A 22,419-nucleotide genomic window follows, 5' to 3' on the forward strand; every position below is an offset into this window, starting at 1 on the left:
TGGAAGGTGAGGCCCGGGGCGGGGAGGGGCTGGGGGAGGCCGCGGCGGAGGAAGCTAGCCGGAGGCAGGTGTTATTACAGTACAACTTTATTAATACTGGAATCTTCACAGTGCATTTGTTACTTGTAGCAGTGACTAAATCCTGGGGAGGGGGAGGGGGGGCGGAGAGGAGAGGTTCATTTATCCAAAACCGACAGAAAGAAGAGAAACGAGATGGTTCAGATGGGATTGGGGGGTGGGGTGGGGTGGAGGGCGAGGCCAGGTGTGTGCGGGTGGGTGGAGGGAAGAAAGGGTGAGTAGGAACCAAGAGGAGCGTCCCGGGGTGGGGAAATAAAATAAAAAAAAAAAAAAAAAAAGGAACAAGTTAACAACAGCACCAGAAAAGTTACTTCAGTCAAAAGACGCTTTTGAAAAGAATATTTCTCTGTACAAAATGGAAAATAAACGAACGTAAATAAGTCCCCCAAACCAAGGTTTGTGGCGCGGGATGGCTGGCTCGTACCCCGAGGGGGCGGGCCTACCTATGCCGAGGGCGCTAAGTGGAGCCTTCGGGAAGGAGGGTTATGTACAGCCCCGGTGGGGTGGGCTTGGCAGGGCGAGGAGGGGGCGGAGGAGCATGGGGGGGGCACATGCTCTTCTTCACAGGGACCTGACCTCCCCCACCCCCACCCCACACCCCTCCTTCCCCTAAGCCTGCTCACATCACATCCTGCCCCTCACACCATCAACCCACCTGGCACAATCCCAGCAAAGCCCTGGGGGCCAGGGTGTACAGCCCACCCCAAAGCCTCCAAAAGTGGCCACCTGCTCTCTGGATTCCCGCGGGGCCCCCGTTTGTCACGGGGCCCCCTTCCCAGGTGGCTCAGCAAGGCCATTCTCAGACCCAGCAACTTACAGGTTCATTCTCCATCCACCCTTGTGGCTCCAGCCACTCAAGGGCACCCTTGATTCCCCAGAAGCCCCCTCCTGGAACCCAGTTCCTGCCACAAGAACTACCAGGAGCTCCAGCCTGGTGCTGGGGGCTCACACCCACCCCATCCAGCCCAGGAAAAGCCTGCTCTCCTGACGCCAGCAGACCCCACCCTGTGGCCCTGACACCCTGTGAGTCCCGAGGGCTGGCCTGCCCCCTAGAGGAGCCCTCTGCTCCTCCCCCCTGGGCCCACGTGCTTTTACCTGCTTGAGTGGCTTGACCTAGTGTCCCAGGGGAAGAACCTCCCCACCCCACCCTGTTCCCTCAGGACCTGTACTTGGGGGGAGGGGATGTCCTGGATGGCATCTCCTCTGGTGACAGAGAGTCAAAGCCAATCTTCCCCATCCCCCCCAAACCCCTTCCCTGTCACCCTCAGACCACAGATAGGCCAGGCCCTGCCCCAGCCCTCTTCAACCTTATTTTGGCTACTATGCTCTGATGGCTGGAGAGAAGAACTACTGCCCCTTGGCTTTCAGGGAGCCAGTTCCTCCTTCCTCCTGCTGCCACGGGCCACTGGGCCCCTATGGGGACCCCTGTCCCTCAGGCACTCTCAGATACACCCTGTACTATCCACCCTGTCCCCACACGCAGTCCTTGTCCAGTCGGCTCCATTTTTTTTATTCTATTCATAAAAGATCCCCCTCCCAACACCCTCCACAGCTTCAGCCCTCACCCCCAAAGGCGGCTGAAACTAGGACCAAAGTGCCACCAGTCGGAGTCCCAACATGCTCAGATGAGGATGGACATCTGAAAGCAGCTCCTGCCTGCCTGGCCAGATGACCCAGGGCCTCTAGACTGCTCTGCCTGCTGTCCGGCCAGACCCACAACCGCAGCCACACCCCCAAGGGAGGAAAGCTGCCTCCCCTAAGCAGACCCCTTGCACGTGTCCCGCTCCAACTGGGCCCGTAGGCTTCCTTCCCACGGTAGGCAGCCTCTCAGCTCCAACCGACCCAGTCAACCAGTCTGTGAAGTTTTTTGGCAGGTTGCCCACCTGGCCCCTCCACAGCCACCCGCCTCCACCGGATGGAGGGAGCCTGGAGAGGCAGAGGGAAGGGAGAGCGAAGGAGAGAGGAACAGTCAGGGGCTCGGCATTCAGGAAAAGACTGAGGCCTTGCAGGCCCTGGGAGAAGCTGGGCCTGGGGCTGAGCCATGGCCCCGCTGGTCCCAGCAGCAGCGGGCAGCCTCTACCTTGGGTGGGGAGAGCGGCCTGGAGCTCACTGAGGTGTGGGGAAGGCCGGGCCTATGAGGAGGAAGAGGACAGAGTGGGCAAGAGAAGTATAAAATAGACTCCAAATCCTGTTCTCTGCCCGCAGGCTGCATCCCAGCCTGGTGTTCAAGAAGTCTCTTCCTGTTTCAGCGCTGAAATCCAGTCTGGGCGTCTCTTCGTAAAGTGGCTCTGCCTCAAGTGACTATAAAACCAGGCCAGTACTGACCTCTCCTGGCTGTGCCTTTGCTCTGAGCTGCTCCCGGGCCAGGCCGCCTGGTGGGCCCCAGGTCAGAGGGCGGGAGGGCGGCACCATCACAAGATGCGGGGTGCCGACCTGTCATTGGTGACGGTCCTGCGGAGCCGTACCCCACGCCGGATGGCCACCAGCATGTCTTCAGCTGGGGGGTCACTGGTGGCGGCTGGGGGTGGGGTGGGCGTCTCTTCCGCTGGGGTGGCTGACAGAGCAGTGGGGAAGGGAAACTGGCCCTCTCCCAGGGCGTGAGCCCCGGCCACCAGCTCCCCCAGCTTCTCCACCAGGCTGTGCCGATTGGCAGCCAACTGCTGCTGCTGCTGCTCCTCATCCGTGCCCAGCCCAGCCCCCAGCCCCGGGTAGCTGGTGGGCTCCGGGGCCGGGCTGGCCCAGGCAGTGTTGGGCAGGCTCAGCCGCTTCGGGGAGGCCTTAGCCAGGTCTGGTGCAAGGGGCGAGGCGGCCTCGTCGGTATAGAAGACACACTCCTCGCTGCCTGCCCGTGTGGGCCCTGCGTAGCCGGGGGAGTCGGGCACGGTGGGCGTCTTCACGGGCACGATGGGCGGCCTGATAGGGATGGGGCCAGCGCTGGAGAGGGCGCGGCGCACGGTGGGCTTGGTGGAGGGCGTGCGGCGGATGGTGGCCACACCAGGGGGCGCGCCCGAGGGCAGGCCAGAGGTGGAGGGGAGCCCCGCGGTGGGCAGCCCGGCCGTGGAGGCCGGGCGCTTGGTCTGGATCAGGCGGCGGTAATTCTGGGCGATGTTGCTGTTACGTGGGATGGTAGATGATTTGTCGAACTCGGGGGGCCCCTCGCCGTCTGCGTCCCCGTTCACCGAGTAGCAGTCGTAGTCAGAGCCTGGGGGTTTAGGAGGCGGTGGGTCTGGGCGCCGGGGCGGGGGGCCGGTGACAGTCACCCAGCGCGGCGCCGAGGGCCTACCTTGGGAGGGGATGGTGTCCTCCGAGCAGGAGGGTGTGGTGGTCTGCGTGCTGTAGCCGCTGGAGTACTGCAGGGAGTCTCGGCTGCTCTTCTGGTGCTCCAGGCTCAGGCCGCGGGTCAGCACCATGGCAAGGTCACTGGCTGCAGGGGAGACCTCCTCCCCGTGCTGGGGGAGTGAAGGGGGTAGTGTTGCAGGCTGAGGCCTTTCTTCCCTCTTTTGGCCCCAGCCTGAACTCCAGGCAGCCCTCACCCAGTGATCGGAACCGGTTCCGAGCTCACTTGCCTGGCCTCCCAGGCACAGATCTGGCAGCGCCGCCGGGGTGTTGGCTGGGCCGCCAGGGAAATGCCGCCTACCTTGGCCGCGATGGTGGCTGGGGACATGCGGGGTCTGGGTGCCTCCTCCCCGCTGGGGCCCAGGCTGCCCCCACTGGCGGGGACGGGCTCTGCGTCCCGGAGGAGCTCCACGCGGTCCTTCCTCCGCTGCAGGGTAGTGCCGGAGGGCTGCTCGTGGGGGCCGGCCTTGGACCAGTCCTGCAGGGTATGGTGAGAGGGTCACTGGGACCTTGGCCCTGCCGCCGTGGCCAGGGGCCCTTCGCTCGGCTTGAGGTTCAGGGTTTCCAGGCCCAGGTGAGGGCCCAGACTCACAACGATGGTGAGGGGGAGAGTATGGGAGGGTGCTGGGCCCAGATCCCATGAGTGAAAGATGTGTCTGTGGGGAGTGGCAGGAGGGGTGCCCAGGCGGGGAGCACTAACCGAAGTGGGGGAGCCGCACTCGCTGACCGACTGGCAGGTTTCGGAGGCCTCGGAGGACGCGGAGCTGGAGGACTTCTGCCGTGCAGAGGCGAGCAGGTGGGTGCACAGTACGGGGCAGGGAGGCGGGGGGAAAGAGCAGGTCTGGTCACCGCACAGGCATGCAGATTCCGCACCCTGCCCCGTGCGCCTCCAGGGCCATGTGCGAATAGCACCCAGAGTGCCGTCAGGCGCTGCCCCACCCAGGGCCCAGCCCAAGCACCACAGACCGTGAAGAAAAAAGAAGGACCCTCTGCGGGTGGCCTGGACGTGTGGGCAAGGGAACCAGCCAGACAAAGGACAACAGCTGGGCGGCGGCCAGCCCGAACTGCTGCACAGCTGGCGTCCCCATGGGCTGTGTGGGGTACAGAGTTCCATCCTGCACATGTTAAGCCGCACAGAGGCGAGGCCAGCAACGCTGCCCTGTTGTTTACAAGTCGGTTTAGGGAAACAGCAACGTTGGAGCCACACGTCTGGCAGTGGGACAGGATATGGTAACACAGGCAGGGAGAGTGCTAGGGAAACGCTCCAAGACACTCCAAGAAGAGGGCCCAGTTGAGGTGAGTGACAGGGAGCTGCCGCTGCAGAGGGAGGGAACGTCAGGAAAGGGTAATGCGTTGGGGGTGAGGGTGGGGGGCACCTGCTGCTGCAGGGGGCCTGGCAGATGACAGCAAGCCTGTCCTGGAGGCCTTGAGAACTGTTTCAGCATGTGGAGGCAGAGGGCCATTTAAGAGGGCACAGGAGAGGCCCGCCCTGGTGGCACAGCGGGTTAAAGCATAGCACTGCAAGCTGGCCGCAACCACTTCAGAGTGAGTTCAATCCCCGCCCCGGAGGTGACCCACAAGCACAGCAGACCTCTCCTGACCCGCCCACTGCTCCCCTCAGCAGTGTACTTCGTCGATCCACCTGTTCTGCTCCCCACTCTGTCTCCGGTGAATCCTCTCACTCCCTGCACCTCTGGCCTGTAGCCCAGTTCTGTATGCATAAATAAATCTTTAAATAAAAAGGGGGGCCCTCCTTGGTGGTGCAAGGGGAGGGGGACACAGCACTGCAAGCTGGCCGCAGCTGCTTCAGTGTGAGTTCAATCCCCCGCCCCAGAGGTGACCCACATGGCACAGCAGACCTATCCTGACCTGCCCGCTGCTCCCCTCAGCAGTGTACTTCGTCAGTCAGCCTGTTCTGCTCCCCACTCTGTCTCTGGTGAAGCCTCTTGCCACCCCTGCATCTCTGGCTTATGCCCCAGTTCTGTATGAATAAATAGATAAATCCTTAAAAAAAATGTTTAAATAAAAAGGGAGGCATTGAAGGTTCCCCCTCTGGACAGTGGGGTGGGGGGGCTGATGGACCAGCACTCTGGGAGGCCCTCAACTCAAAACAAGAAAGAATGAAGAAAAAAGAAGCAAAGGCAGAAACAGTACCCCGAGCTCCTGAGATTGTGTGGCCGACAGGGTCCCCAGCATGGAGGGGACCTCAGTGTGGGGTGGGGCACGCCCACAGCTCCCCATCCTGCCAAATTCTCTAAATCATCCTTGACTTAAGACTCCCAGATTCTCTACAGACAATGATGAATTAAGATTACCCCAATAGGCCCTCCCTGGTGGCACAGCGGGTTAAAGCACTGCACTGAGAAGCTGAAACCACTTCCGCATGAGTTCGATCCTCGCCTGCCCCGGAGGTGACCACATGGCGCGGCAGACCTCTCCTGACCCGCCCACTGCTCCCCTCAGCAGTGTACTTCGTCGGTCTGCCTGTTCTGCTTCCCCACTCTGTCTCTGGTGACTCCTCTCACCCTGCGCATCTCTGGCCTGTACCCCAGTTCTGTATGAATAAATGGATAAATCTTTAAAAAAAAAAAAAAAGATTACCCCAATAAAAAGGAAACAAAGCAACTCAGGAGAGGATTCAGAGGAAAGAATAAACAGATTTAGATTTTTACTAATATAATTGTTAAAATAACTATGGAAAAAGTATTTGGAAAGCACACTGGAAAAATTCCACACTTGATGAAAAACAAAAGCCAAGTTACTTAAAGTAGGACTAGAAAGGAAATTTTTTAATCTGATAGAGCATCTATAAAAATAGGTACTTTTCTCTCTAAGATGGGAAAAAGGATGCCACTGTCACCCTGACTGGGAGCCCTAGCAGAAAAAGAAGCAAAAAACCAAAGTATTGGAAAGGAAGAAATAGACTGGTCATTCTTTATAAACGACATAATGATATATGCAGAATAGTCAAAAGAATTGCCACTATTAGAATTAACAGGTCACTCTAGCAAGGTTATCAGGTATCAGTTCAATATACAAAGAAAACAAAATTAAAATCTAAATAGCAATAGCCAATAAGGACAAAAAGTCAATTTATAAATTATCAATAAACACCAAGTACCCAGACCAAAAAAAAAAAAAAAAATCCAGTAATAGATGTGTAAGATCTTTACATGAAAATTACAAAATATTATTGAGAGACAGTGAAGCAAGGAGGTCTTTGTTTTTTGCTGAAAACCGACAAGCTGACATTAACATTCATAAGGAAATGCAGAGGGTCAAAATAGCCAAGGGATACTGAAGAACAAAGCTGGAAGACTTTCATTGCTAGATACCGACGTACCTTTTATAAAGCCACACTAATTAAGACAGTGTAATGCTGGTATAAGAACAGACAAATTAGTCGGTGGAACCGCAATTAAACTCCAAAAATAGTCACACATACAGACACCTGATTTATGACAGAGGTGCTGCAGCAGGGAAAAGATGGTCTTTTCAATAAATTATCAGACATAAGGACAAAAAGACACCCCCGTCCCCACCACAATCATTTCCAAGATGAACTGTAGATTTCCAGGTAACACAAAAAGAGGGAAGGATCTGTGACCTTGGAGTACATAAACATCTCAAACAAGACAGAAAGCACTAGTCATTAAAACATTGATAAATTGGGCTTATTTTAAAATTAGGAACCTCAGATCATTAAAAGATTCCATTAAGAGAGGAAAGAGTCGATGGGCCGATAGCCATGATATAGCAGATTTTTACAAATCATTAAGAAAAGACAGATGGTGGGCCCTCCCTGGTGGCGCAGTGGGTTAGGATGCAGCACTGCAAGGGGTTTAGTGCGATTTCAATCCCCGGCCCTGGAGGTGACCCACATGGCGCAGCAGACCTCTCCTGTCTCGCCCGCTGCTCTCTTTACCAGTGTATTTCAATAGATCTGATTGTTTTGCTCCCCACTCTGTCTCTGGTGAATCCTCTCACCTCCCTCCCAACCCTGCACCTCTGGCCTGTACCCCAGTCTTGTATGCATAAATAAATAAAAATAAATCTTTTTTCTTAAAAGGAAAAAGACAACTTAGAAGTGGGTAAGGGATTAGAACACCAAAAGGGGGTACCCAAATGACTGGTAAGAATATGAAAATCTATTCAAATGCAGTGGTTAATAAGGAAATGCACGTGAAAAACACAGGGCACCACCACTGCACCCCCAGAAGAGCTACAGGGAAAGTGATGAAAAGAACCAAAGCCTGGTAAGAACATGGAAGAGTCATTAGTCACTGCTCTTCTATTTCTTGCTAAAAATGTATTGCCGCAGTCTAATTCAGAGAAGACATCAGTCATCCGAAATGGAGAGAGGTCCTATGAGGTAGCAGACTGGAAGCATGAGGAGGAACAGCACTGCCACAGGCTGGGGAGGCCAGAGGACCCAGCCCTAAAGCAGTGTGGGAACCTGCGTTGACCTTGGACTCCTGGATTAGGAAAAAAAAAGATCTTAGTGAGAAAACTGGCAAAATCTGGTAAGTCTATATATGTGTTAGTAGTATAGCACCCATGTCAACGTCTAGGTCTTGAAAAAACTTTTCTTTAATGATTTATTTATTTATGGGACCTCCCTGGTGGTGCACGGGATAAAGCACAGCACAATAAGGCTGATCAATACAAGTTTGATCCCCGGCCAGGGAGGTGACCCAGATGGCACAGCAGACCTCTCTTGACCAGCCCACTGCTCCCTTCAGCAGGGTATTTCAGTCAATCTGCCATTTCTGTCTCTAGTGAATCCTCTTACCACCCAGACCTTTCACATATACCCCAGTACTTGTCTGCATAAATAAATCTCATATTTAAAAAAAATGTATTTATGCATACAAGAACTGGGGTGTAGGCCAGAGGTGGGGTGTGTGTGAGAGGATTCACCAGAGACAGTGGGGAGCCGAACAGGAGGATCTAATGAAATACACTGTTGAGGAGAGCAGTAGGCAAGATAGGAGAGGTCTGCCACACCATGTGGCACCTCCCTGGCTGGGGATCAAATTCATGCTGCAGTGGCTGCCGACAGCCTCATCGTGCTGTGCTTTAACCCACTGCATCACCTGGGAGGCCCCGGTTTTGAAACTCTTTGGTAGTGATGTAGGGTGTTAATATTAGGAAGATATGGAGAGGGTGGGTGGTCGAGGGAAATCTGTACTCTCTGCAAGTTTTCTGTCAAACTGAAATGATCTCAAAATAAGTTAAAAAATTAAAGACCACTCTCAATGGATGGTTAAGTAGCTAATAAAAAAGAAATAAACTGAAAGCTCTACCTGAAGACACTGTCCACAAACAGGACAGAAAAGCTAGATGAGAATTAAGAGACACAGACAGAATAAGAAGCTGACACACAGTTAACTGGAATCCCAGGAGAAAAGAATCAAAGCAGGAGTAAAGAGACAAGGGCTGGAAATTCCCAGTACAAATCAAAGATGTGAATACAGAGCTATGGAATACCAACACATCAAGTGAAGTTAAATAAAAACAAATCAATAACTAGACACATTACCAAAACTAAAGAGAAGACCTTCAAGAAGAGCCAAAGAGAAGTTAGATGCTTACAAAGGAGAGATAATGTAGCTGGGAGCAGGTCCTCAACTAAAAATGGGAGCAAAAACGCACTGGAAAAGTATCTTCAAAGTGGGGAGAGAGAATAACTGTCACCCCACAATCAGGTAATTGGCAAAGTATACTTTGAAGAAAGAGGACAAGATGCACGTGACAGATAAACAAAAAGCTAAGAGTTTACTGCTATACATAGACCTTTTCTAAAAGACCTGTTTTTGGTTTTGTTTTTTTTTGGTTAGAAGAATTGGGGTGTAGATCAGAAATGCAGGGGATGAGAGAATTTGCCAGAGATGGAGAGCAAAAGAGGCGGAATTACTGAAGTACTCTGTACTCTGCTAAGGGGAGCAGCAGGCGAGACAGGGGCCTGCCGTGACATATGTGGGTCAGGTCCCTGGCGGGGGATCAGACTCAGGCCATAGCGATGGCAGCACTGAGACTTACCCCCTAGGCCACCAGGGAGGCCCCTTAAAGAATTTCTAACAGATATATTTTGCATCAGAAGGAAGATTTGAGATGCATGGAAAAAATGATGAACAAAGAAATGTATAAACATTCAGGTAAGCCTAAATATGCTGTATATATAAAATAATGGTGACATCAAGAAGAAAAATGTAATTTTTGGGTGTTATAAAAGAATAGAACATATAATAGCTTCCATGTTGGCAGGGAGGGTGACTGTAGTTACAATGTGTATTAAAGTCCTTGAATTACTCAGGAGGGGGGGCTGTGATTCTGCTAAGGATGCATGATAAAATTTCATGCATCCTTACTGTTGCTGGAGTAACAGGCCTCCAGCAGTGGCAGCAGGAATCAGGCTGCTGGCAGGCTTCTAGGTTTCCAAGGAGGCGAATCCTGCTGGAATCAGAGCCATCAAATTGCCACCATGACTGTGGGCAAGAACAGCAAGATGCAGCTCTTTGGCTAAAGGATGAGTGACATCCTGCAAGATGTCTGGTTCTTCACTGGCACCTTTAAGGCTTTTTGCAAGCTTGTAAATTTGATCCTCTGTGACTATGGTGATCCAGGAAGATTGAGCCAAAGAACTCGAGGCAAGCAAAAGAGATGCAAGTCCTCCTCCTGGTGCTACTTTGAGGGGAGAACGTGGCCTTGATAGTAGCAGGGCCTCCTCCCAGAGGTACTGGCATGGCCTGAGTGCCATTTGCCGGGGGCAAAGGGGTCAGCAGGGCAACTGGCAGAGGAATCCTAGCTGGGATTCCCATGCCCCAGGCTCTGGCAGGACTTGCTGGGCAGTCTGTGAGTTTGGTGGGCCATCACAAAAGGCGATGTCCCTGCAAGGAGAGGCGCTGTTGCAGCTGCTGCCAGGCCCAGTCTTGCAGAAGCTCTAGCCAGTACCCACCTGGCTGTGGGGATCCTCCCCCACCTATAAGCTGATGCGCACCCCCTGCAGGCATGATGGGCTCACCTCCTGGTATGAGGATCTCCAATGGGCATGTCCCCTCCAGGGATGCAGCCCCCTTCCCAGGTAATGCGCCCACCAAGGCCCTAGAATCATGCTGGACCTCCTCAGCCCCCTGCCCGCTTCCTTCAAGGGTATATATGCTCCTTTTATCTCCTTGTGGTTTGTGAAGCTAGTTTATAATAAACTTTTTTTTTAAAGATTTATTTATTCATATAGAACTGGGGTACAGGCCAGAGGTACAGGGTGGACGGGAGGATTCACCAGAGACAGAATGGGGAGCAGAACAAGTGGATCTTCTGAAACACTGCTGAGGGGAGCAGTGGGCGTGTCAGGAGGTCTGCCATGCCATGTGGGTCAGCTCCCTGGCTGGGGATTAAACTTGTGCTGAAGCGGCTTTAGCTTTGTAGTGCTGTGCTTTAACCCATTGTACCACCAGGGAGGGCCCTATAATAAACTTTTCAGAGAATATCCTAGAAAAAAAATTTTAAGACAACCTATAAAAGAGTAGAACCTACAATCTAGTAGAAAAAAATCTGTAGAACCTGTAATCTATAGAAGAAAGAGTATAACCTGCAACTTAGTAGAGAGGAAATAATAGGAAAAGGATAAACTAATGGCAAAGTACAAAGTACAGGAAAGAACAATGAAGAGGAAAAACACAGAAATCCAAATATGTCAGTAAGCATAATAAATATAAATGAACCAAAAATGCCAATTAAGAGAGAGATCTTGTCACACTGAATAAGAAAAGAAAATTGGGCCTCCCTGGTGATGCAAGGCTTTAAGTCTCAGCACCACGAAGCTATCGGCAGCCACTGCAGCACGATTCAGCCCCAGCCAGGAGCTGACCCACATGGCGAGGCAGACCTCTCCTGTCCCACCCGCTGCTCCCCTCAGCAGTGTACTTTGTCGATCTGCCTGTTCTGCTCCCCGCTCTGTCTCTAGCGAATCCTCCCACCCCACCCCCCAAGCTTCTGGCCTACACCCAGGCTCTTATATGCATAAATAAATCTTTTTTTAAAGAAAGAAAAGAAAACCAAGGCCTGTGTTTACAAGAGGCTCATTTAAAACCTAAGGGCGTAGTCAGTTTAAAAGCAGAAAGGGGAAGTGCTAATATAAGCACTGAACAGAATAAAGCTGAGGTAGGTACAACTAAACAGACTAGATAAGATCACAGCATGTTAAGGAAAGGACGATCAGCTACACCCTGTTAGAAAAGTCAATTCACGATGAAAAATTAATATTTTAAACTTGCAAGGACTTAACGAAGGTAGTCTTAAAAAATATAAAGCAAATACGGATGTGGGAGAGGTGGACAGATCCACAATCTCAGTTGTCGATAGGTAAGGCAGAGGGACTGAATGGGAAGTGAGGGAGAAGGGGTCAGTGAAGACAACTCTTGAGAAATTCTGCTTTGAGGGAGAGCACATGGTTGGAGGAGCACGTTGGGGGTAGGAGGGCTTTGCCCATACAGGATTCCAGCGCCTGCGTGTATCAAGGGAGGGAGCCCGCACAGAGAGACACTGGCAGTGCGGCGGGGATATCCCTGGGCACAAGGGCAGGACACAGAATGCTGAGTCCAGAGGGAGCCACAGCAAGGCAGGAAGGGAGCACTGTGGACAGCGTCCTGGGCACGCGGCCTGCCCTCCCCTCGTCTTCTGCGTGGCCCCTGTTTTTCCATCTCACTGAGCCCACAGGGTCTGAGACAGCCTGTACCGAAGGGCCAGTCTCTGTCCAGAGTCTATGGGCCCGAGTGGAAGCAGGTGGACGTCTGCAGGTGCTAGGGGCCTCTGGGGATGGCTGCTAGTGTCCGCCCCGTCTGGGGCGGGGGCGGCCTTGAGGGGCCAGATCTGGCAAGCTGACCCTTTCCAGCTCTGAAGCCTGGAACGAGGGTGTAGGCCAGGAATGGAAACGTGCAAGGAAGTCCTGTGATGCACTATAACCCTCCCGAGTCTGACGGAGGGAGCACGGGTTGGGCCCCGGGGAGGGGGACCTATCCCTGAGGCTGGCGTGAAGCTCCTGTACTGTACCCCGGTTGGTCCTGCGGACACCCCCTCACCTGGCTGGTGATGTCTGAAGGCATGGGTGAGGGGGGCTTGGAGTAGGTGGCGTCCTGGGAGATGAAGCCAGAGTCGTGGGAGGAGACGCTGGAGAGGCGGGCGGTGGCTGGCTGCGCCAGGCTGCGGTAGCGACAGGTGGAACTGGGTGAGTATGTTTGGGCACCCCCAGGCCATGGGGCTCCGCTGCCCTTGGCACTGCTACTGCTGCTGGGGGCACTAGGGGGTGAGAGAGGAGGGCACAGCAGCCAGACAGGGAGACACAGGGGTATGTGTAGAGGGGAGGGTGGCAGGTGAAGGGAAGGGGGAGGTGAAGGGCAAAGGAAGGAAAAGATAATGTCAGACTACAAGGTCCTGGGTCCCAGGTGCCACAGACAAGCTGGGTTCCCGGACCTGAGCCGGGGGTGAGGGGGCTGGAGAGGACATCCTGGAGAAGTGGCCCAGCGCTCACTTCACGAGCCGCCGGGTGCTCCAGGAAGCACAGTCAGGGCCCGCCCAGCACCAAGCGATCTCTGACCTCAAGGGGACCTTAGGTTAACAACGGGAAACTGAGTCATATGTCAGTTTCACAAGGGGGCCGGAACCAGACACAGTCCGATCACTTCTAGACCGCCTTCCCCAAGCCTGACGTCTGCTATCGAATCCTGACTGGATATCCAGCGGGACCAGCAGGCGGTGGTGTGGGTGGCCCTTGGCCCCCTACTCCCCCCAGTGGCCCTCCCCTCCTCCACCTACGGGAGTAGCTGATGGCTGTGCCCCAGCCACCAAGTGCCCTGGTGCTCAGCCAAAGGGGGAAAGGTGCCTGGTAGACAGCCCTTCTCCCAGCTAGTGACTACTCATTGTCCTCCGCCAGGAGCCCCGCAACTTGAACAGCTCCTCCAAACCCTGCCCCTGGACTAGTCCCAGGGGGCCCCCAACCCAGGGACTAAATGAGGGCACTTGCCCCTCCTTGGCTTTGCGGGGGCCTGCCAGGGCCGGAGTGCGGGCACCAGCTCCCAGGGCCAGGCTGGAGTGCCCCTTCCTTTGGGGTGTCAGTGCATGTTCCCCAGAGCCCCCCACGCCTCCCATATCTTATTACCCCACACTGCCAGGCTTCCCAGTTGTTAAAGGCTGGGATTTTGAGTCTCAGTTTCCCCTTCTGTGAAATGGAGTCAACACCATCCTGACCACACGGTGTCAGGATTCACCATTAATGCAGAAAAGGCATAAAGCATCAGCGCGCGCGCCCCCCCCCCCCCACACACACTCAATGCCTTGACGAGATGCCTTGACGAGATGCCAGTCATGTGAGCTGACTTGCTGCTGAGGCCCTGAAGCAAGTCTTATGCACTTTTTGGTGGGTGCTTCTCTGCCCCCTCCCTAAGGTCTCCCCAGCCCCCACCAGCCCCCCACTGACCTGCACATGCTGGACTTTCGGGAGCTGGAGCTGCTGGGAGAGGAGGGTGGGGTCTGGTAGGACCAGCTGTAGTCTGAGCCTTTGAGGTCTTTGATCACCTGGATGAGGACACGGATGGAAGTTGGGGAGTCACTGGAGGCAGCCCACACTGCGGAAAGCTCCTTCCCCAGCCAGAGGCCCCTACTGTCTTCCCAAAAGAGGACCAGCAGGCCCCAGCAGGAAATCAGGAGACTGGAACACCCAATGCGAGTTCTTCACTCGGGGCTGGAGGCGGGGAGCAGGGCTGCTAGAGGGCTGGGGGAGACTCCCGGGGGACGCTGCTCTCTTCTGGTGTAGGCCCCCTCAACTCACACACAGCTGGATTGATTCTGAGCCAGCAGGAGCCAGGTGAGTGACCATGAAGTACACATGGGGTTCACATGCTGGCTCTCAGGCAGATTCGTGAACCTCTCTGAGCCTTAGTTTTCGCTTGTGAAATGATAAACACCACAGGCTGCCAGACAGACTAACCCTGGCACAGGGGAGCCGGTGGGGGGGGGGGTAAGGATGACAGGGATCACCAGATTTCTCAGGTGGAGCCTGGGGGCGCCATGCCCCATGAGTCTAGGACAGATTTCCATTCCTCTGCTTTCAGAAGCCACCCTGGGCCCTGGCCAGATCACCGCTCACCTGGGTGGGTGCTCCTGGATGTTCCATAGCAGGGGCCAGCTGCCTCCCCCAAATGTGTCTCCTTTTCTCCTCTGCTGTCCCCAACCCAGGTCAGGCCCTGCCTGTCCCTCCCGGCCCCGGCTCCAGGGCTGTCCGAACCTGCTCACTGGCGGGGGGCAGCTTGTGTGGCTCCGCTGTCAGCACCACCAGGTCGTCAATGATGCCCTGCAGGTGGGTGATCTCTCCCAGCATGGTCAGCTCGCCATTCTGAGGGAGGAGCACGTCAGGCCCGCTGGCCCACCCCAGCCCGCCCACCCTGAAGAAACAGGCCCCCCGGCCTGCCGTCCGTCCGGGACACACCAGTGCTGGTGAGCAGCGAGACCCTCCTTTACCCTGAATGGACCCAGCCTAGGATCGCTGAGAAGTGGCTTCCCCTGGAGGGCAAGGGGTCAACCCTGGGCCCAGCCCCACGGCTGCCGCCACCATCACCAAGAACTGCTGCCACCCAGCAGTTTCCAAGTCCTGCTTCTCAAACTGTTGTGGTGGCAGCACCCGAGGGGGCTGCTCCACCAGCGACTGTAGGGACACCATAGTGCTACGAGGGACCCACCACCACGGGCTGCAGGAAGGTGATGAAGGTGCAGAACCGGCCACGCTCCTCTATCAGGGCCCGGCGCACAGCCTGCTTCTCCGTCTCCTCCAGCAGCAGGTACATGTCGTTGACGTCCTGCAGGGCACTGTCCAGCTGGGGCTGTAGGTCTCCTTTCCCTAGAGGGGTTAGGAGGAGAGGCCGCGCTAGGGACGCTGCCCGGGCTCACCATATTCATAGCTCAGGCCCCATGGGGTGTCCCTGGCCGTGGGGCTCGGGGTGAGGGACAGCATCAGGGAGGGTGGGCGGGCTCTAGGGCATGTGGCAGGGTGCCCAGAGCAGGCAGAGAGGACAGACTGACACACACACAGGAAAGACACCAAAGCTGCGAAGCCACCACGTCCTGGGGGGTGCATAGCCCTCAGCTGCCCCTGGAACAGCTTTGCCCAGGGGATCCCAACAGGAGGCCCCCGCACAGCTGAGGGACACCCCACTGCCATGGGATGGTGTCTCTTTGCCTCACAGGGCACAGGAAGCTCAGCTGGGGGCGAGGCCGCTGAGGGCTGCTGGTGTCAGGCAAGCTCGGGGCTGTGCCCCAGGGGGAGGCAGAGTAAGGGGTATCTGAGTGTGGGCCCCTACTCAGCTCAGGGTGCAGCACAGGACAGCCAAGGCGACATAAAGAAGCACTGAGAGAGAGAGAGGCGAGAGGATGATATAGAGGAGACAGCGAGACAGGAAGGGGGAAGGCGACAGATGAGGACTCTGGGAGGGCCTGCGCCCCCCACCCCACCCGGTCCAACCTGTCTGGGCCTGGCAGACTGACCCAGCAGTGGCCCCGGACTCATCCCTGTCCAGGGACCCCAGGGAACCCTCCCTCGCTGGACCAGCCGCCTTCCTCGCTCCTCCTTGGCTTGGAGAGACTCCTTCCAGTGAATGGCCCTGAGCTGGGGGAACAGACAAATGCGACAAGGACGGGAGGAGCAGCTGGAGGGATGGACATTTGACTTACCAAGTAGCTCTACAGGAAGGATGTGGGAGGAGGAGAGGAGAGACAGAGAGAGAAAGAATGTGTGAAAGACAGCCGGATGGACAGAGCCACTCTTGGGGGAGGGGGTTGGGAAGGGGGTCCTGGGCCGGTGGGGCCTCCTGCTGAGGGCGGTGCTGGGTCAGGTCTGGGATGCAGGGTGGCTCCCCTTACCCCACCCAACAGCTTGGAGGGTCCTGTGTGGAGGATAGACACCCCTCCAGCCAGGATGATGGCCTGGGGTGCCCCATAGGGCAGAGTCGGGTGGGGCTCAGAGGGGCGGGGGTTGTGCCTCCAGCACTGAGCTGGGCTCTACCTTTGCGCGCTTTCTTCTGCAGCTTCAGCGTGTCTGAAGACTTCTTCTTAATCTCATGCCGGGCCCGTTTGTACTCTGCAAGGCGGGAGAGAGGAGCGATTTGGTGGGGGTCTCCAAGGAGTGGTGTCGGGAAGCCCCAGTCCAGGCAGGGAGCTTTTGCCCCACCTTTTGCATGGTCCTTGTCTAGCTGGTTGGCCGACTTCTTCCAGTCCTCGATCCGCTCCTGCAGTGGGTTGATGAGGCTTTCCAGCAGCGCGCTGTGGGTGGGAGTGGGGGGTGTGCAGGTCAGGGCTACCAGGGGCGTCTCCCTGCGACACACCTACCCACCTGCCCATCCACCCGCGGCGCCCACTCACTTGGTGAACTGCCGCAGCTTGGTCTCGATACTGCGGTGGCGCATGCACATGCGCGTGAGCGCCGAGCCGATGTCCCGCGTGGCCCCTGGCGAGGCAAACGCGCGACATGGGAAGGGGCCCGCCGCGCCTCTGCAGTCCCCGCCTCGGGCCACCAGGGGGCGCGCCGGGCCGCACAGGCCTTATCCTCAGCCTGCGCCCCGCCCCCTGCATTCCGCAGTCCTGAGGGCCCCAGCCCGGGATTTGATCATCCTTCAGCATTTTACCCAGCCCCTTCTCCGTGCGGGACCAAGGCCCTACCCATTCCGGACATGCCAGCCGCCAGCAGCAAGACAGGCCGGAAGCTGCTCTCAAAGTTGGGAGAGTCCAGAGCCAGGGACTGTGCAAAAGCCAGAATCACGCCCACCAGTATGGGGAACCCCTCCTCCCCAGCTGTGCCCAGATGCAAGCTAAGTGTGTGAGCAGGCGCCCACTGCCTCACTCCTTGGAAGAAACAGGAGCTCTAGGTCCCTGCTACTGAGAGGGGCAGAGGACACCCAGGCCTCCCGGGATTGCTCACCTGCCCTGAGTGCATTGGAGGAACAGATGGGGGTGGGTGGAAGGATGCCCAATGCAGACTAGGGGCACCCGACCTTGGTGGGAGGTGGGACTGGTGGTGTCCAGTGAACCACCCGTCACAAGAATGGAATCCCCCTTAGCACCCACTCGGCCTGCATGCCTCTAGTGACCAGGGGCCTGCTCTCTTCCCAAGTAGCCCATCCATTAGGGTGTGGAACTCAAGGTCCTCAGCCTGGCCCATAACCCTTTCTAGCCTCCACACCCAACCTGGAACACTCCCAACCTCCAGCCACGCCCCCTCCCCACCTCGGGTGTTGGTGGCCATGTCAGCCACTTTCTGGAAGGCATCCAAGAAGGCCACAGCAGCCAGCACAGTGGTCCTGGGGAGATGGACAGTGGGACGGTCTGTGGGTAAGGTGCCGCTCCTCCGCCCATCCCCTCCCCAGCCCTGCGGGGCACCTCAGCAGTCTCACCTCAGCTGGGAATGTAGCTTCGTGGCCTTGGAGTTGAAGTCTTCCCAGATGGGGTAGGAGCTCTGCAGAGGAGACAGGAGGGAGAGGAAGTCAGGACTCCAGCGGGCAGCAGGGCTCTGGAGGTGCGCCTCCCTCCTTCCAGACTCTGGGTGTCTCTCAGAGAGCCCTGTCTGCTGAAGGGGGGGCTTCTGGGTCCTCTGGAAGGAATGAGGACCGTGCCATGGGGCACGAGGAAGACCTGGTCCTGGGAGCAGACATCTTTGCTCACCCTTCCTTCCCTGATAGTCCAGCCTGCTGTGTACAGTGGTGGCCTCTTCAGCCTAGATCCTCCCTGAGGGGAGCAGGAGACAGTAAAGGGCAGGTCCTGGATCTCCTTGGGGCTCCCCAGAGACCTGGCACCCTGTGCCCCAGGGATTAGCAGGGGATGGTCCCCCTGGTGTGGGAGCAGAGACAAAGTGAGCAGGGTGGACGCTGGCAGGGCTCAAGGCACGGCAGGTCTAAAGTGGACCCCCACTCTGCGGCCAGGAAGCCAGCCAGCCAGGCAGCCAGCATGGCCAGCAGCGATGGCTCCCAGGCCCAGGAGGCTGTGGCTGCTGCAGGGCCCGGTCAGTCTGCCCGGGACAGCCAGGCCTCGGGCTGAATGGAGCCTTGTGCCGCCAACAGAGCCACCTTTCTCCACCCCCGGCTCCCTCCCCTCCTGGGGACACAGTGTGGCCTTTATCCCAGCCTGGCCCAAAGTTCCGACTTGGGAGGGGGTTTCGCAGTAGGGAGGTCGGACTCCTGGCGTCCGAGTTGTCCAGTTTGATCAAGGGGCCTTTTTGGCTAATGTGCCTCCCTCCCAGCCACTGGTCCTGCAGAAAACACAGTCCTGGCCCAAGGCCCTGTGAAAGCCTGGCTGGGTTCTTCAGGGACCAGGTCAGCCAAACCCCGATCCCAAGGGTCTTCTTTTACTCCTTCCCATGTGGGTTCCATGATGGAATCCCAGATGTGGGTTCTAGATGCCTCTCCAGCAAGGTTCAGCTGACTGGGTGGAAAAGAGACAGGGAAGCTTCTGGGAACTCAGAAGCTCCCTCTTCATCCCTCCCAGCCTAACCAGTGCCCAGGGAAAGCAAATATTTGAGAAGTTCACACAGGCTGAAGGGAAGGGGAGGCTGTGGGTGGGCTGTCTCCATGTGGGCACAGCTTAGGGTACGGGGCCTGGGAGGTTGCCCCTGGCTGACCGTTGTCTTGGCACCCACTGGGGTCTTCTCAAAGGAGTACCCATCTCTCTCAGACTCAGTCCTGAAGCTCTGCTAAGGTGCACCCCCATATCCCTGGGAGGGAGGTGATACAGGGGGTGTGTGCGGAGGGTGGTCCAGAGAGCAAGGCATCCTTACCCCATTAAGAGTCCTTGGGCTGGGCCCGACCCTGCCACTAACCAGGCAGGCTCACTCCATCCCAGGCCCGACAGCCATGGGCCTCCCAGGGGGGAGAGGGCACCGAGATTCCTCTTCAGCAGGTGGAGCCGAACCCCTCAAAGGTCTCAAAGACCTGGGTGGGATTCCATCCCACAGTCATTCATGAAGGAACCCAGACACTATAGAGTCTGTTGGTTGAGGAGCAGGGGCCAGGGGCCCAGGTGGGGGGAGTGTCCCAAGCTCACCCCTCACCCAGTGGCACTGATCCCTGGTTCCCATCACTGGAGACAGTGGGAGAGCTGGCCAGGTGCTCGCAGCGGGCCAGGCATGGCGCCAAGGAGGCCTCTCAGTGTTTGAGTCCATCGAGTCCTTCCTGAAGCCCCATGAAATAAGTGCTGTTATCCCCCATCTCAGATGAGGAAGCTGGCGCTCAGAGAGTGTTGTTCAAGACCACTGACTGGCAGGGTCAGGCTCTGATCCTGTATCTGACTGGACAGATTTGGGGGAGTGGGTTCCCTGCTTCCAGGGTGCAGGGAGATGAGGAGCACACAGGTGGTGGGGAAACAGCAGGGACTCCAGAGAACACAGTGGGCTGCTCTGGAGGGCAGGTGATGTGCCTGTCACCCCATGGAGACCAGCGTGTGGGGCCCTGTCCAGTGGCCGTGGTGCAGGGGTGGGCTGTGCTAAGGCGCAGTCCAGGCTGTAATTTCAAGAGGGCTTTCTTGGGGGGACCAGGCCGGGGTCCCCTCTCTAAGCTTCCATGTGGAAGCACCTCCTTGCCCTGCGTCAGCGTGGAGGCTCAGGAGGGCTACAGGCACCTAGCTCAGTGCCTGGCACAATGGAAGCACAGAAAGGCTGGCTAGCAGAGAGGGCAGGCACAAGTGGTGATGGAGTTTTTGGGATGGGCCCATGGGGGTGGGGGTCTCCAGCACGCGCTGAAGACACGGCCTGGGCTACCATGGCCAGCTCTGTCACCTTTGGCAAATCCTGGCTCCTCCCTGGGCTCCAGTGGGCAGTCTGGCACCAAGGGGGCACCTGAGCTGAGTTAAAGGGGGCACAACAGGCAGGGGAAGCTTCTGACCCCTCCAGGTGCAGGTCTAGGGGGGCTCCCTTCGCTGCTCCCAGGCCACCAGAGGGGCAGGAGGACTGTTACGGGGCCTGGGGTGCTCTGTGAAGAGGCCTTATGGGGCCAGCCGTCTCCTCAGCCTGGCCACCTCCCTCTACGGAGCCCTGCTGCTTCTGTGGCTCAGGCCACTGAGAGAAACAGCTAGAAGCTGCACCCCAAATCCAGGTGCTGAGCCTCCAGGTGGTCGAGTCACCAGCTCTGTCCCTGGCTGAATGCAGGCATGTGTCATAGGTAGGAGAATAGCATACTTGGCATCATCCCAGGTGAAATCACTCCCATTTTGCCTCCGCATGCCAGAAAATCCTGCCTGGATCTCTTGCTACAATCTGGGCCCATTTCCTTCTGTCTCATCCCGATGCTCCTTGCAAATTGGCTGGAGAGGGAGGGAGATAGTCCTGCCCCTCTTCTCTAAGCAAAACTGCTGCTCTCTGCAGTGTTTGCAGAGGCTGCCAGTGGGAGGAGGGTGCTGGGAAGGTCCCACCCTCAGCCAGCCCTGGCAGTGGTTGGGGGAGGGTGGTCTGGGCTGCTGGGTTACTGGTCCCTGGAGGGGATGCTGGTGCCAGGGTGGAGATGTCCCTGGGTAGAGCGGCCAGGACTTGTGAGGGTTGGCAGAAGGGTCTGGAGATGAAGTTGCAAGGTCTCAGGGGAGTACCCTGAGGAGTGGGGGGCACCTACATGCTGTCCATTAGGCCCAGGTGAGGGTGATTTTGGGTCTCTTCCAGGGGACAGTGATCTGGTAGCTGTTCCTGGAACTGTTGCCTTGGAGCAAGCCTGTGATCCCCCGCCCCCCCCCCCACACCCAAGGGCCTCTCTGCCCTTGGTGTGTGGTGTCTCCTCCCGGGCTTGAGCTGTCACCCTGGGACTCTGTGCTGTATACCTGAGTGTGTGATGGGAGGGGAGTTCTCAGGAGAACTAGGTTGGGGAGCCCAGTTCTCTTTGCCTGCTCTCTGTGCGTCCTTCCCACGACCCTCCCTTAGAGGTGGACAAAACTCTGCGGGGTCCCAATCCTACCCCTTGGAGCAGGTTCTACTCCCTGTATCTGTCTGCACCAGCCATGCCAAACCCTGACTTTTGGGGGGAGAGGATCCCCTCCAACCCCCTCACCCCCCAGATCAACAATGAGGGGTGAGGTCAGAGACAGCATCCAACAGTCTCCTTAATGACCTTGAGTCATTCCCAGGTCTCAGTTTCTCCAGCTGGTGAGCCAGGAGTTGGTGGTCTACTCTACCCTGACCTTGGGCTTCCAAGGAAGGGGGCTGGGGTGGAGAACCTGGGGCACAGTAGGAGAGGGTAGGCCCTCCCTTTGGGTTGCTCCCCAAACCCAATCTTCTCTCACCACCTTCCAAGGTGAGGGCAGAGGCCCTGGGATGCAGCAGGGACACTGCCTGGACACCTTGGAGTCCTGCCCTTTCCTGAGGCTTGTTGCAGGGTCGGGGGCTTGGGGCGGCAGTCCCAGGGTCAGACGCATTGGCCGAGGCCGGCGGGGAAGGAGTTAACGGTTCTCTGCTTTATTATTTTTCCCTGCTCAGCGGTGACAGCATTGTCTGGGTTCCGGGGCCGTCGGGGCTGGGGGAGGGGGGGTATGGTGGTGGAAGGGGGCGTAGGCCCGGAGACCCCGAACAGTTAAAGGGCCTTAGAGTCGCCCCCGGAGTCAAATCCCATTCATGGTTTGGGGGTCCAGGGCGAATAGAGCCCGCGTGGGCGCTGGGCAGGGTCGGGACCTTGCCCAGACGCTGCGATCCAAGATACCCCGGGCACCATCCGGACACCCCAGCTCTCGAGCCTCCGGAAACCCAGGTGTACGGTGGACGCAGGCCGGACACTCGCAGACAAGGACACGCAGGCAGCATCGCGGCGCACGGTTGCCCGCCGCCACGAGTCCCCAGAGGGGACGAGAACCCGCGCTCGCGCCCGCCGCGCCCCGTTACCTTCATGTCGTTGACGATGGCCTGGAAGAGCCCGCCCAGGGCGCCGCACTCCTTCTCCGCGGTCTCCATGCTCCGGCCGGGCCGCGGCGGCGGGGCGCAGGCAGAGCGCGGGGAGCCGG

The 22,419-nt window shown here is 57.1% G+C and overlaps 1 protein-coding gene across 6 annotated transcripts; it reads right to left on the minus strand.

Moving 5' to 3' along the window:
* Positions 1–69: 69 nt before the first annotated feature.
* Positions 70–22,412, minus strand: MTSS1L (metastasis suppressor 1-like). Of its 6 annotated transcripts, none has more exons than XM_012730650.1 (15): positions 22,301–22,412; positions 17,850–17,911; positions 17,683–17,756; positions 16,822–16,906; positions 16,631–16,722; positions 16,466–16,540; positions 16,135–16,143; positions 15,147–15,304; positions 14,696–14,803; positions 13,889–13,986; positions 12,495–12,615; positions 4,115–4,189; positions 3,716–3,892; positions 3,362–3,527; positions 70–3,280 (listed from the first exon to the last, which is right to left on the minus strand). In XM_012730650.1, exons 1-15 carry the CDS (start codon positions 22,367–22,369, stop codon positions 2,490–2,492), a joined length of 2,160 nt encoding a protein of 719 aa, XP_012586104.1. In that variant the 5' UTR covers positions 22,370–22,412; the 3' UTR covers positions 70–2,489. The 6 variants fall into 6 exon arrangements, with proteins under 6 accessions (XP_012586104.1, XP_004690458.1, XP_012586105.1 ...); XM_004690401.2 differs by having other exon boundaries at positions 12,495–12,711; XM_012730651.1 differs by lacking the exon at positions 16,135–16,143.
* Between the last annotated feature and the right edge of the window lie 7 nt (positions 22,413–22,419).

Source organism: Condylura cristata, unplaced genomic scaffold (assembly GCF_000260355.1).
Source record: "Condylura cristata isolate star-nosed mole 26May11 unplaced genomic scaffold, ConCri1.0 scaffold00028, whole genome shotgun sequence".
NCBI lineage: Eukaryota > Metazoa > Chordata > Mammalia > Eulipotyphla > Talpidae > Condylura > Condylura cristata.